At 44.6% G+C, this 13,176-nt stretch overlaps 1 protein-coding gene across 1 annotated transcript in view; it reads left to right on the top strand.

The window, feature by feature from the left end:
• PABPC1L (poly(A) binding protein cytoplasmic 1 like) overlaps positions 1–13,176 on the top strand; it is a 428,971-nt gene that overhangs the window by 58,505 nt on the left and 357,290 nt on the right. The window contains exon 2 of the mRNA XM_069243541.1: positions 3,664–3,862. Within this exon, the coding sequence (XP_069099642.1) occupies positions 3,670–3,862 (193 nt within the window). The 5' untranslated portion in view covers positions 3,664–3,669. The remainder of the gene's footprint in view (positions 1–3,663; positions 3,863–13,176) is intronic.

The following is a 13,176-nucleotide window of genomic DNA, read 5'->3' as shown; positions in this document are numbered from 1 at the left end:
CAAGAAACAAATCCCAAACTAATTTTAAAAAATGGAGTACATTTTAATACATAAAATACCAAAGTAAAAAAAAAATCTAATCAGCTAGACCAAAGATATTCAGTTGTAAAGCTTTTAGTGGAAATGACACCTAAAAGCATAAAGCGCTTCTGATGGTATTTTGCTTCACTAATATCCGAGAAGAAACACTTGTGCACTGACAAAAATCTCTGGAATTCACTTAGTCCAAAGAAGACATTTATTATTTCACTATGCAAGGTTCCTACAGGAGAGTAGCATGTTGAAAGCACACTTTTAAAAATGGTCACAGCAATGAAATGAAAACACACAAATTATTCTCCACCACAATATACACAGCAAATATATGTCTATATTATAATGCAAAGCAAATAATGAATTAAAAGTATGCATCACCATGAGGGAGGGGCAAAACTCCTTCATCTCTCTCCTATCGGCATCAAATCGCTGGATCCCAGAATCGATCGAAGAGCGAGATCAATTATCCTCACTGGAAGGATGACACACTCCAGCATCCTGGATGTGCCTGAGATCCTGCTCTGTCCCTGGTCCATCTGGTCTCTGTCTCCTATACTTTAAACAAACGAGAGGAAAATTCCAGGCTTCCCTCCTCCTGCAGTAGTTTAGTTATTAAAGAAATGGTGGTTACATTTGGCTAGCTTTGAAAATAACACGTCGGGATTTGGCCACAATCCCAAGGTGCCAACTTAAGACAAGGTTGTTCCCTGCCGTCTAAGTACATTCTAATTAGCCTTGGTGGGGAAAAAAGTACGAAAAGAAGACAGAATGCACATTGTACAACGTGGAAAATAATTTTCAGCTTTTAACTTAGCAGTGTCTAATGCTAAGATACAGACAATAGGCAGAATTAATCTAAGGCTAAGCTGAATACAAAACGGAGTCTGTAACTGGATACCACTAATGTGATGGTGGACAACTAAGCCAGGTGCAAAGTTGTGTAACACAGTCAGTGGTCAAAACACACATCACTACAGATGATTATCTGGTCATGATAGTCACAGGGAAAGTCAGAAGTTAACAATAATGTAGCGCAGGCTGGGTTCAGGGGCCTGGTTAGTCTGGTGCAAGGTGTTCCATTCTTGTAGAAGAAGGCTTTCGACAGGAAGAGTGGGTTGAGTCTCATGGACAGTCATTGCTGTAGGTCCAAGATCAGATTGTCGCTGGAGATGGAGATTGACGGTCATCGCAGGTTGTTGAAGTGTGAAGTGCCGTTCTCGAGTTGATGATAGTCATGGATGGTTGATGTTGGCGTGAAGAGCAGGCCTCACTGAAGCTTCATATAGTTGCAGGTGGCCGAGTTTTTACGTGAACTGGCCCGTTCGTGGTTGCAAGGGGCTCAGACTTCAAGACTCACCTTTTTCTTGTAGGAGCTTCCACTGATGCTAACCAAGCGTCCAGGACCTGGGGCCACCTACTGGGATCTGGACTTGCTCAGGCAGATCCACTTGTCTGCTGGGCAGTTGCACTGAGGTCTGAAGCTTGTTGTGTCTTTGAAGGTTGCACAGGAGGTCAGCCAACTGACTCTTGAAGTCACTCTAGGTAGCCTTAGGAGTAGGGCAAGAAGGTTAGTATTCCTTCTTCAGAAAGTAGGGCAGTCCTGAATCTTTCACAGGTCCAGGAGTGTTCTTATGAGTGGCTGTGGAGGGCAAATGTTTATACCTGGTGACAATTGTACCACATTTTTGGGAGCAACAAAATCTGGTTCAGCAATAGAAGGCCAAAAGCTGGAGCTTGGGTGATGCTACAAAAAGGGCCTGATCCAGCACCCACACTCTTGATCCCACTCACCATCTCCTTAAGCTGTTCATCAGCATACTGAATCCTTGGGGTGTCCCTAGGTCATAGTGAAGGCACATCCCAATGCCCATCTTACATGTGTGTCAAATATGCTCCAAAGACTGGAGTGAATTAACATCTTGCTCCTCTGCTCAGTTGGCAGCTAGTGTGACAATTGTGATATTTTTGTGTATACAGCTGCTCCTGTACTTGTATCTCTCCTGTCTGGGTCCCGATGACCAGCAAACCGCAAGGCCGGCAATGGCAATGTGAGGTATGAGTGAACACCACATCTCTCTTGACAAAGCCATTTGTACCTCTAGTCCATGTACTTTTACAGTAGAGCCTCTTCGAAATGGGAACTAGACGTGCTTGCAGGCCCTTAAATGTGAACTTCCAGGTTACTTTATATTAGGGTGAAACTTCACTTTAGCCTGACTTTTTCATACAGAAATTTCCATATGGTCTCCAACCGTTCATTTAGTCAGGGTAATCCATTTTAATAGATAGTTTCAGTTGGCCAGCATGTGTGTACGCACCCACATGTTGTATAACGCAGACCTCGACAAAGGCAGCCGAGTGGTATACAGTGTGAAAGCAAAGTTTTAGTACACAAATTAGTGGAGAGGGCAGGAGTTGACTATTTTACATTGCTATGTAATGTTTTTTGAAAGGTGCATCTAAAACTTATACCTAAATTGGATCAGGCTACGGGTGATCTTCTTGGATACAGCGATATTGTTCCTGATCCTGGGTGCATAGGTGGAGAAGAACTGTTGCGTTGTAAAAAGAGAAAACTCTTTATGACTCCAGTCTGTTGGTGGTTTTTGCTGTGTGCGCGCGCGCCAAGAGCCACCCTAGTTTGTGAGCTTGTCTGCCAGATGGATCTGGGTGCTGATAGCGACAGGTTTGCTACATGAGAACTGCAATTTTGAAAGAGCGACTTGTGAAACATGCTTTCGTTGATTCGCAGACTGAAGCTGACTCAAGATGGTTCCAAGATTGGCGAATTGCTAACACAATGCCAGTGTTTTTCTCCATAAACAAGACAAAATGAGTAACTCTATTAAAGCATGTTGATGAAAGATTTAATCATTTAACATCTGGATTATGACCGTTTTTGCCTTTCATAATTTAACAGCTGAGTTTTGAAGACTGTGCTTTCTAACGTGTTGCGATCGATGTATGTTACCGGTAGAGGTTGGTGGAACAAGAATTCTAATGCCTTTCAAGTCCATTAACCAAATAAACTTGTTTTTGCAGAGGCAAACTACTTGTTTGCTAGACAAGCAGACTTAAAAAAAATGTGTGTGCTCGTGTCTGAAATAAGCACTAACTGGTATATGTTCGTGTTTTTGTACTTTCGAGGCATAGTACTTTAATTAAACTGCCCATTTTTACATATGCGGTGTAGGTGTGTGTGAGGCGTGCAAATTGTAGCTGTGTATCCCTGGGCAATCAGGTGAAATTGTTAGTAATCTTTGAAATGAGATGCAGTGATCGCTTGTTATGCAGAGTACTCTTCTGGAGCACTGGTTGTTTAACGAACGTTCTATGTAGCTTTATTTTTATGCTTTTCATTTTTGCTTGTAGGACTGCATCACGTGGGACTGTAAACCTAAATTGGGTCAGATAGGAGCTTTCTATTCTACTGTGTTTGGCAAATTTCACTTGTTGATGGGCAGTTGTGTAGCACACGATATGCCTTCCAAATTCAGCAGGTCCTGTTTATCAGCAGTAATGCACAATTCAGACCGACCATCTACTTTGCAAACTCGTATCTAGTGTGCAAACAGTTTTCTTCTAGCAATTGCACTATTGTACAACTCTTGTTTTTAAATATTGCAGTTTACCATGAATGCAACAGGTCCTGGATATCCTTTGGCTTCTTTGTATGTTGGAGACCTGCACTTTGATGTGACGGAAGCAATGCTGTATGAGAAGTTCTCACCTGCTGGTCCAATCATGTCAATTCGAGTTTGTCGAGATGTTGCAACCAGACGTTCACTTGGTTATGCTTACATCAATTTTCAGCAGCCTGCGGACGGTGAGTCTTTCCTCTGATTTTGAAGATTTATTTTTATGGACCAAAAACAATGTAAAAACATATCCGTTATCAAACTGCAAAATGGGATACAAAGAAAATTACAAAAAATACTCGCCCACTGTAGCTACAGATGAATGTTAGTGAGAACTATTGTGCTAGATCCAAGGGAATCATTGTGAAACCGATTTCCTGAACTCACTTGTTGAAGCTCCACAACTTGAGGTGCCAAACAGAACTAAAGTTTCACTCAATATTTGTAAATTAATCTGTGAAGGAGCAGGAGACCATTATTCCAACAAAGTGTATAAGGTGAGGCAGAGTTCTCGTTTATATGTGGAAGGGGCAGTTCAGTAAACGAATAACAATTTCACAATCTAAATAAATATAACTCTCTGTAGCTAATCACTTTTTTGAGGCCTCCTACTACAGTACTTTAAGAGGTCAAAGAATTCTACTGATGGAAGGAGATTGAGGAACGCGGTAGATGTTGTTTCAAAACGTGCAGCTATCGGAAAACGTCTAAGAAGATGAACTCTGTATCCAGCCTAAAAATTGTCTCAGCTAGAGTGTAAGCAACACAAATGGAGAGCCGACTCAATTAGCAGCTTCCTCTTATCAGCTTTGATGATTACCAAGCCAGTGGCCACTGCCATTGTATTGCTTTTGTAGACTGCAGGATCCTCGAGTCCTGCAGTGGATCCCTGATTTCGACTGTAGTGTACCAGTTGGATGAGGCATACTGTCGCTGCTTTTGGGGTGCCCACATGGGGGCTTTATGGACTCCTAGTGATGGGGGAATCACATCTGGGTAGGACATGTCATAGCTGCAATTCCGGGCAGCAGGACACCTGTCATGCCAGTGCAGATGTCCGCCTCCGTTGTAATGCCCTGATCCAGGGGTTGAAGGGCCGGCCTTTAATTCCAGGTAGAGAAGTGGATGGTTGTGGGAGCGAGCACCTTTGGCAAGTCGTGACACGTGGTGTTTGTGCCAATCTTTAACTCTAGCCATTTGGAAAATGATGAAGGATCAATTCTTTCCACTTTTGGGTAATATGCGAATGTGCATTTAACATCCAAATAAACATTCCTTTTCAATCACAAATGCAGCCCCATAATCTCAGATAGATGTCCAAGATGCTTCAGTGATAATATTGGAAGCAGGGTCGATATGATATGGATCACCCCAAACTAGAATACTTTTGGCTATGAGCTTCTAATTTTATTCCTGGCATTATACCATCAGGGAACTAAATCCCGTGAGCACCATGGCAGGGGATATACCCTTGTGTGGGGACCTGTTTGAAGACAAGACTTTACTCTGAAGAGGTAGACTAAGCATTGTAGCTTTCTCTTAGTGGGAAATGGAGTCTGTGGGCTATACTGATAGTAAGATCAGTCAAAACATATCTTCATTATCTTTTTCAATCATCTTGATCATTGCATCACCACTCTTTTTTTGTTTTGTTCTGAGGTATGCTGATGAAATAGTGATTACTTTGCCTGGATCTGTTCTCTAGTGCTTCTTTTTGGGATTGTAAGTCTTGCAGTAGTTTAGCTTTGACTTGTGACTGAGTTTCATTTCAGGTGACCTCCTCAGCGTAGATGTACTGCTCAATCTTTAAATTTTTCTCAAGAAACATTCTGATTTATTTACTTTTTTTTTTTTTTTTGATTGAGTTAAGGCAGCGTTTTATGTTGAGATGCCTTATTTTCTTCATTTATGTTGGTATAGATGCGTTTTTTCCCCAATGGAATCAAAAGTTGCCTCTGTAGTAGATTCAACGAATTATAGGCTGATCATAACAGAACTTGACCTTTTTGTTAATGCCTTGCTGGTCAGAAAGTGCTGTAATGGACCGTGATAACCTAAAAGGTGATTAACTAGATTTGAGGGGTTCAGCTGAATTGGAGCATGGAGTATACTACATGGGCTGTGAAGCTCTAGAGTAATAAACTGTGCTGTGTTTTTCTATCGATCTGCTTAAGTAATTCTTGCAATAGCTGCTGTGGTGATCAGGCTGCAACTCTAGAGGCTAAATACATTACATAGGTGCCCTACTTCACATGTTACCAAGCACATTCATGCTTACTTACTCATGTTAACGGGTGCAACAAGGGTGTTAAGCCATGACCTATCACAGAGAGCCATTATGCACCCTCCCTGCTTGGTCTCTGATAAAAGGGCCTGCCCCACTGCCATGAGTACCACCAACCTTTAACGCTATGGCCTGCTTATGTGCTATCCTAAATAAGGAAATGCAATGGTACAACATATTAATAGGTAGGATGTGTGCCTATGACACCAGCCACAACATTACCCTCCCGTGAGCGAGATTTTGGCGGCACTCCAGAACTGAAGCTGGGGCCCTGGCAGCATCTGGATGACGAAAGATGTTTGATGTGGGAGTGCTCTTAGTTGGGGATAGTCATCAAGTGCGTTGTAACCACGTACCTGGGCACTTAATTCTTAATACTGACTCTCACCATGTCAGACAACCTATAAATCTTGTTTTTGACAGGCATGCTGTTCCTTGTGTCAGTATCAAGGGTACACTAAATGGCAAGGCCTAGGGTTGGTGAGAAAAGAGCTAACACTGGACCCCAAGTGGTGACAGTCCCTCTGTTGCTCTGGGATCAGGCAATGGTGGTGACAAATTTGACATAGAGGACCCTTAAGGGTTCCTAGATGTCTTGAGGTCCACTAGGTAGGTGACCTTACTCGTCTGCTCTTTCACCTCATAGGGCCCTTTTCTCTTGTCACCATTGGCCTGATTTTTACTCTACCAGAGTGGCCTTTTGGTAGTACCAATTCTTCATCACTTCCTGGCTGTCTTGCAGACTTGGTGTCTTCTTTCCTGAAGCACTTCACCCGAGTCCAGAGTGCCAACATGTAGCTCACTACATCCCGAGGAGGTTTCTTCAAGTTTACTTGACAAGATGGAGAAGCCAATGCACAGGGTGGCCAAACAAAAGATCAAAGAGCCAGTATCTCACTCCCTTCTAAGGCCCCCTCCCTGCATACAAAAAGAAGGCATGAAAAAGGACATCCCACTTGTACCTCATGGACTCTGGTAGGCCCATAATGAAGTCCCTGAATCTTTCAACAAGCCCATCTGTCTCGGGGTGGAATGGTGCTGGGAAGTTATGTTGCCTACTTCATGTAGGCAGAGAAGAAGGTGGTGTCCCGGTAAGGAGAAACAAGAGTAGGTTTCTTCTTAGGGAAACCTACGTTTGTAAACATCCCCCTCAGTGCCCTGACTGCTGTGGGTGCGGTCACTGTCCTCAGACTACTGTCCTCCAGATAGCGTGTGGCTTGCTCCACCACGACTAGGATGAACCTGTTGTCTAGGCTAGGGCATATTTGGCATCCAGGGGCCCAACAATGTCCATACCACCTGCTCTGAGTATGTTCCCACTATGGGGAGTGGAAGCAGGGGTGTTTTTTGCTTTGTCCCAGACTTTCCACCGACGTGGGAAGTGGGACAGGACTTGCAGAATGCATCTGAGGTCATTCTCATCCAGAGCCAATAAAAGTAGGTAACCAACCTTGCAAACGTTTTGGCTTGTCCCAGTTGTCCTGCAAGTGCACTGTCATGAGCCAACCCTAGTATAAATGCCCTGTAACACCAGGGCACCACCAACACAGGTTGCTCCCGGCTCTAAAAGCTTAGGCTCACTATACAGGCGACCATTCTCCCAATATATCAGGTGATCGTAAGAGGTGTCCCCAGCTGCTTGCGCCTCTGGCTGCCGCTACATGTCCTCAAGTGTGGGCCAAGCCCTCTGCACTTAGGAGAACTCTGTCCAGCACATATCCTGTGATACTGTGCTCCTCTCTAGGTTATGGAGCGTCACCTCCGTCTCCTCCTGGACTGTTGGAAATTCAGGAGGGGGGGGGTTTGCCACACCCCCTCTTTTAAATACGTTCCTGTGCCATTTTTTTCAGCCTCCAAATTCTTTTGACTGCCCTCTGTGTCTGCCATTGACCATATCAAATAGTCAGGCAGACCCACACTGACAACCCTAAAGTCTCCTGGTGAGACCCAGAGTTTCATCTCTTTCCAGGTACTGTGCTCCACGTCATTCTCTAAAATATTCCATAGGCCTGGCTGGATTTAGAGCTACCTTTTATGGAACCGGAGACCCACCTAACCCTTCAAAGGTTCCCGGAGCCACTGGATAGTGGCTCACCTGGTTGTCTTCTGTCACAAACTGGTGACAGGTTTCTCTGAGGACACCAGATAACACCTTACAGTAGTTATGCTAACTCTAGTGTGTCTCAGAGCCTCAAGCCTCCGCCCATTGATGGTGACCACTACCAGTACTTCTTTGAATTGTCAGGCACATGGGCTTCTGGCACCATCTATGTGTCACCCAGGAACACTAGGGTAACCTTTGCACACTCTCGACCACTAACTGGGGTGACCTCCTCCTTCAGTACTACACGTGCAGTTCCTGGAGTAGATTCACTAGTGCAGGGGTTGTTTCCTTTTCTCGTAGATCCCCCGTAATGCACCCGTGTCTGTGGTACTAATAGCACTTAGCTGTAAAGTGGCCTGACGGGTTCTTCCGGTGAAAACCTCATCTCTTCTGTTTACAACAGGATTAGAAATCCTTCTCCTGAGAACTTTTTTGTGGGGCTTGAGAGAACTCTCGAGATTTGTCCCCGTTTTCCCCTCTTCAGGTGGGGAGCGTGTCCACCCTTTTGGTCCTTTTCCTTCTCTCCAGGTACCTTATTGGACACTCCGGTGCTGATCCAGAGGTCAGCCTCCTTTGCAAAGCCATCGGATATAGTGAACTTGGTATCTACCAGGTGTTGACGCAACTCCGTAAAGCAATTACTGATCCTGTGCTCTCTTAAATTCAGGTTTGACTACCCATAAACGTCACTCACATTGCTGACCCTCATACAACCATTTAGTGCCTTACTGGAGTATGCCAAAAAATCCACCCACAACTTATTAGACAATTTGTGACTGTCCCTGAACGTCAAGCAGTACTTCTCAGCTGGTGAGACCAAACTTGATGACATGGGCATGTTTCGTGTGGACACAGGCAATCTGGTCAGCTACATCTGGAGTCAGCAAAGTATCCTTCCCAGTCAGTGGTATGTTTCCATAGACTAGTCCCTCAATCCTCCACTGGGACTCCATGCATATTCAGGGCTAGCTCATAGGTTCCAACCCACTTAATAATATCACTCACCACATAACCAAGCACCAGGTCTTCAGAAATGTGGACCCTTTTGTCTCCATTGGACACTGCATAGTCACTGCCACTATTTCTACTGGACTCAGAGTTGTTGGATATTTAGAGTCCAGCTCCTTTAATCTCACTTCATGAGCAAGTAAAATTTCCCTTTGATCCTATACCTTCTCCCAGGCTAGGGCTCTCTCTCTGACTCAGTCTTTCTCTTTGCTAAGTTTCTCTCTGCATCAGCCTTCTCATTTTATGCAGCCAGTCTTTTACCTTGGCCAGCTGCAGTTGAAATTTAATTTCAGATCCCCCTGTCCTCCAGTTCCTCAAGTAACAGGTTAAGGGAGGGAACTCTGCTCTGGCAATGCACCTCCTTCTTGTGGGCAAGTTGACCTCCTCGTTTTGCTTCAGCCATGGGTGCCCAGGCCCAGCTATTTCTTTTTTTATTCTTACCATTCTCTATTTCCACCTCCGATTCTCACGGTCATCACCCTACTTCTCCTCTATTGCAGCTCGCATCCTGTGGACCTCCTCAAAAGCTCTGCTGGCTAATTGAAAATCCACTTTTGTGGCCCTCCTTCCCAGAGTTAGCCACCTGTCCCTGCAAAGCCCCCCTCAATTCTGGCATCACAGGTTTATCGATTCTGCTGCGCTCCAACTCAATTTTCTTGTGCGCGTGTTACAAGTGCACAAACTTAAGGCAGGAACTGAGTTGGGGGGGTGGGGGGGGATATGGGCCGTTGAGATTTTAAAAATAAATCAATTCTGATGTCAAATTATTAGATGATATTTGCTTTAACACAAATCAGAGTGGTACTGCACAAACACAAGTACTGGATCCCAACACTGAACACCAACGTAAGAAATTGGGTTATTAATTGAGAGGGATGCGAGCCCCACTCAAGTAACAACCACAGTCCCACTCTGGGTGAACCACAAAAGTCACTAAATAAACCTATGCTTTACCCTGTTTCTCGACCCAAAATCAGTCAGGCTTAACTTGGAGGCATTGTGTAAGGGATTTATGCAGTACTCAAACAGTAATAAAGTGAAATCGCGACAGGGAAAGTTGAGATTACAGGGCAACAGCAATGGAGCTTGGGTTGGATACAGGTTCAGCCCCTGAAGTTAGCCACTCATGTCTGCACGAGGAGCTGCCATTTGTGGAGTCCTTGAGGTGGTCCTTTTGGGCACAAGGAGCAGGCTAGGCTTTGTAGATCGTTACTGCTGTAGCACGGAGAGCCGGTTGTCACAGGAGCTTCAGGTTAGCAAACATTGTGCGCAGGTGCTGGTTGCGTGTAATACAGGTCTCGCTGTAACATCTCGTTGGCAGTCCTTGTGGGCCATCGCTTTGTGCATGAAGATCCGGTCACTCTGGAGATTCTCTGTGGTGGTAGTCTCAGTCGATGTCTTCTTGGGGGCGAAGAGATCACTTTACAGTTGCAAGGTGGCCAAAACATCTGTATCCTCTACCTCTTCAGGAGAAGTACACTCTGAAGCTAGCCAAGAGTTCAGGACCTCAGGGACACTTCTTGGGGATCTGGACTGATTCCAGCAGAGGCCAGCAGCGAGGCTCAGGTAGATCATTTCATGCTCAGCTGGGCAGTTGTGTTCAAGTAGCTCAAACAGGTCAACCTACTGACCCTTGGAGTTACCTCTGGAGAGCATGGGTTCTAGGCACGTAGATCCAGTCTTCCTTCTTTAGACAGTAGAGAAATCCTTCTTTTGAATCTTCCACAGGCCCAGGAGTGTTCTGACGAAAAGTTTTATACCTGGGGCCAGACTTTGTGTAAGGGAATTCCTTAGCCTTGCCCCCAAACTGGTTCTGGTCAGTTCTTCTCATTCCTCTGGTCCTTATTCCAAACTGTCTAGGGTTACAAAGGCAAGGGAAGTCATGGTGTCTGGAGCCTTTGTGTGTGCACTTCAGACAGTGCCCTTTTGAAGTGTAATCATGGCAGTGCACAGCACCTCCACAGCCATTCTTTCACGAAGACCTTCTCCCCTCAAACCTAATCCATTCTTGGCTTTGTCTGGAAAAAAATCACAACCCACTGCAGCAGAGCCATTCAGTCATGTTATCCAGGACACTTGCAGAAAGGTACAGTTCATTTGGGCTGAAAATATGTCAACATTTAAAAGAAATGGTTTCTAAAGAGTTATCCAAAATAGGACTTTAATGTATTGGATTTAAACTCCTCTTTATTGGTAGAGTAGAAACTGCATTTCTCTATCTGGTACCAAATTGCAATTATCCCTTATTTAGTGTAATTAGGTAACCCAGTGTTAGTCTGAAGAAGAAATAGGCCTACATCAGTAAAAACATTTTTTAAAAGTTTTTTTTTATTGCCAGAACATGTAAAACCTATTATGACTATTTTTATACTGCCATGTCTACCATAAGGTTATCCTGGTGCTTTGCAGGTTTGTGGAACTTATCTTGAGGTACCTTACTCGAATAGCCAGGACTTCTGCTTCTTGCAGACTTGAAGAAGCATTGAGGAAACTAATGTGGTATAGGAGGTTGTTACATGCCTTAGGAGTGATTTGTGCAAGAGCACAACCTCCTGCTCTGCTTTTGCGTGTGCTTGGTATGTGTGCTAGCGAGAGACCAGCTGGGCAAAGATGCTGATTGAACCACAAGCAGCTGTTCAGGGAGGCAGGACCAGTGTAAAGAGCCTTGCATGTGTGGGTGAGTAACTTGAACTGTGTGCCCTGATGTATAGGGCGCCAATGTTCTTGGGTGTGGTGTGGTGTGATGTGAGACTGACGTGGGAGAGGAGGATCAGTCTGGCTGCTGTATTCTGGATGGTCTGTAGCCCTTTTCTGAGTTTGGTTAGTGATTCCTTCGTAGAGGGCGTACCCATAGTCCAGTCTGCTACTTTTAGTGACTGATGCCTGGTATTGTTGGGTAGCCTCTCTAATATCCTTTTCAGCATCCCAGCGTGTGGAAGCCGGATGTGTGGCAGCGTTTACCTGCCGCACATCCTGCCTTGTTCAGCTAGCTGCTGTTAAAGATTCTGAGGTTTCTTGCTTGTGTGTTGGAAGCTGGGTGGGTCTTGGATCCACAGGCCACCAGGAGGGGTCCTATGGAGAGGCATTCTGTCCAAAGATTACCACTCCTGTATTGTCCGTGTTAAGTTTGGGGCATCTGTACTTCATCCATTTGGCCACGAAGGTATGAATGTGTTGAAGCTGTTCCTGGTGTTTTGGGTTTTATGTCATGTCTGAGAGAGACCGCATGAGTTGTGTGTTATTGGCGTAGATGAGTGTGTTAGTGAAGACTTTTTTAAAGCTTTTCAAGAACCGTCACGTACAAAGCCAGTATGTACCCAATCAATGATCATATTCAATTGGTACAGTGTACATTTCCATCTGACCTGCATAATTGTTATAGATATTGATGTTCTCAGCCCCATTCGCCTTTAGATGGATACGCTCCAAGTGGACATTGTGTATCGTGGGGTAGAGGGCAATTGCAACAGGTAAGATGTCAGTGGGGCCAAGATATCTTTAGGTTCGTGATGTAAATGGAAGTTCAGCATAAGATTTCTAGCTGTTCCTTGCTGTGCCACATGTCCAGCAGCCATGAGTACTTCTGGGTGTGGATTTCTCTTACCCCAGTCTATGGCTAACCTGCGCTTTGGCAGAAGCAGCACAATTGCTATTAGTATGCGGTATGTTGGCAGGACATGTTTGACCGAGTAGACCGAGATGTGATGTACAAGCGAAGTGTTCCGTTGTCACTGCTTCCAGGGCAGTCACCACCACAATCCAGATTTGGTCAACGGTGCCATACCGCCATGCCAAATGTAGAAAATCAGCGTCTGGCATCCCACACCGGGTACAATTTATTATCACGCAGCTCATATCATGCTAGTTTGACTGGAGTATAGTATTTCTGTTGTATATACGTAAAATGAATGCATAGGTTACAGTTTGATGGGAGTTGTGTAGTTAATGTACGACAAAATTGCTCCTGTGTCAGAGGCGTGTCCAAAACTTTGTTCCACCAATTTAGCCCCTTTACTACTGTGGTTTGTATGACGCAATGCAGCAAGATATTCAATCTGCGTGTTTTTTTTTTTTTTTTTTTTTTTTTAGTTGTTTTTTTTTAATGT

Source organism: Pleurodeles waltl, chromosome 7 (genome assembly GCF_031143425.1).
Source record: "Pleurodeles waltl isolate 20211129_DDA chromosome 7, aPleWal1.hap1.20221129, whole genome shotgun sequence".
NCBI lineage: Eukaryota > Metazoa > Chordata > Amphibia > Caudata > Salamandridae > Pleurodeles > Pleurodeles waltl.
The sequence above is the reverse complement of the archived record's forward strand: the minus strand, read 5'-3'. Positions and strand labels throughout refer to the sequence as shown.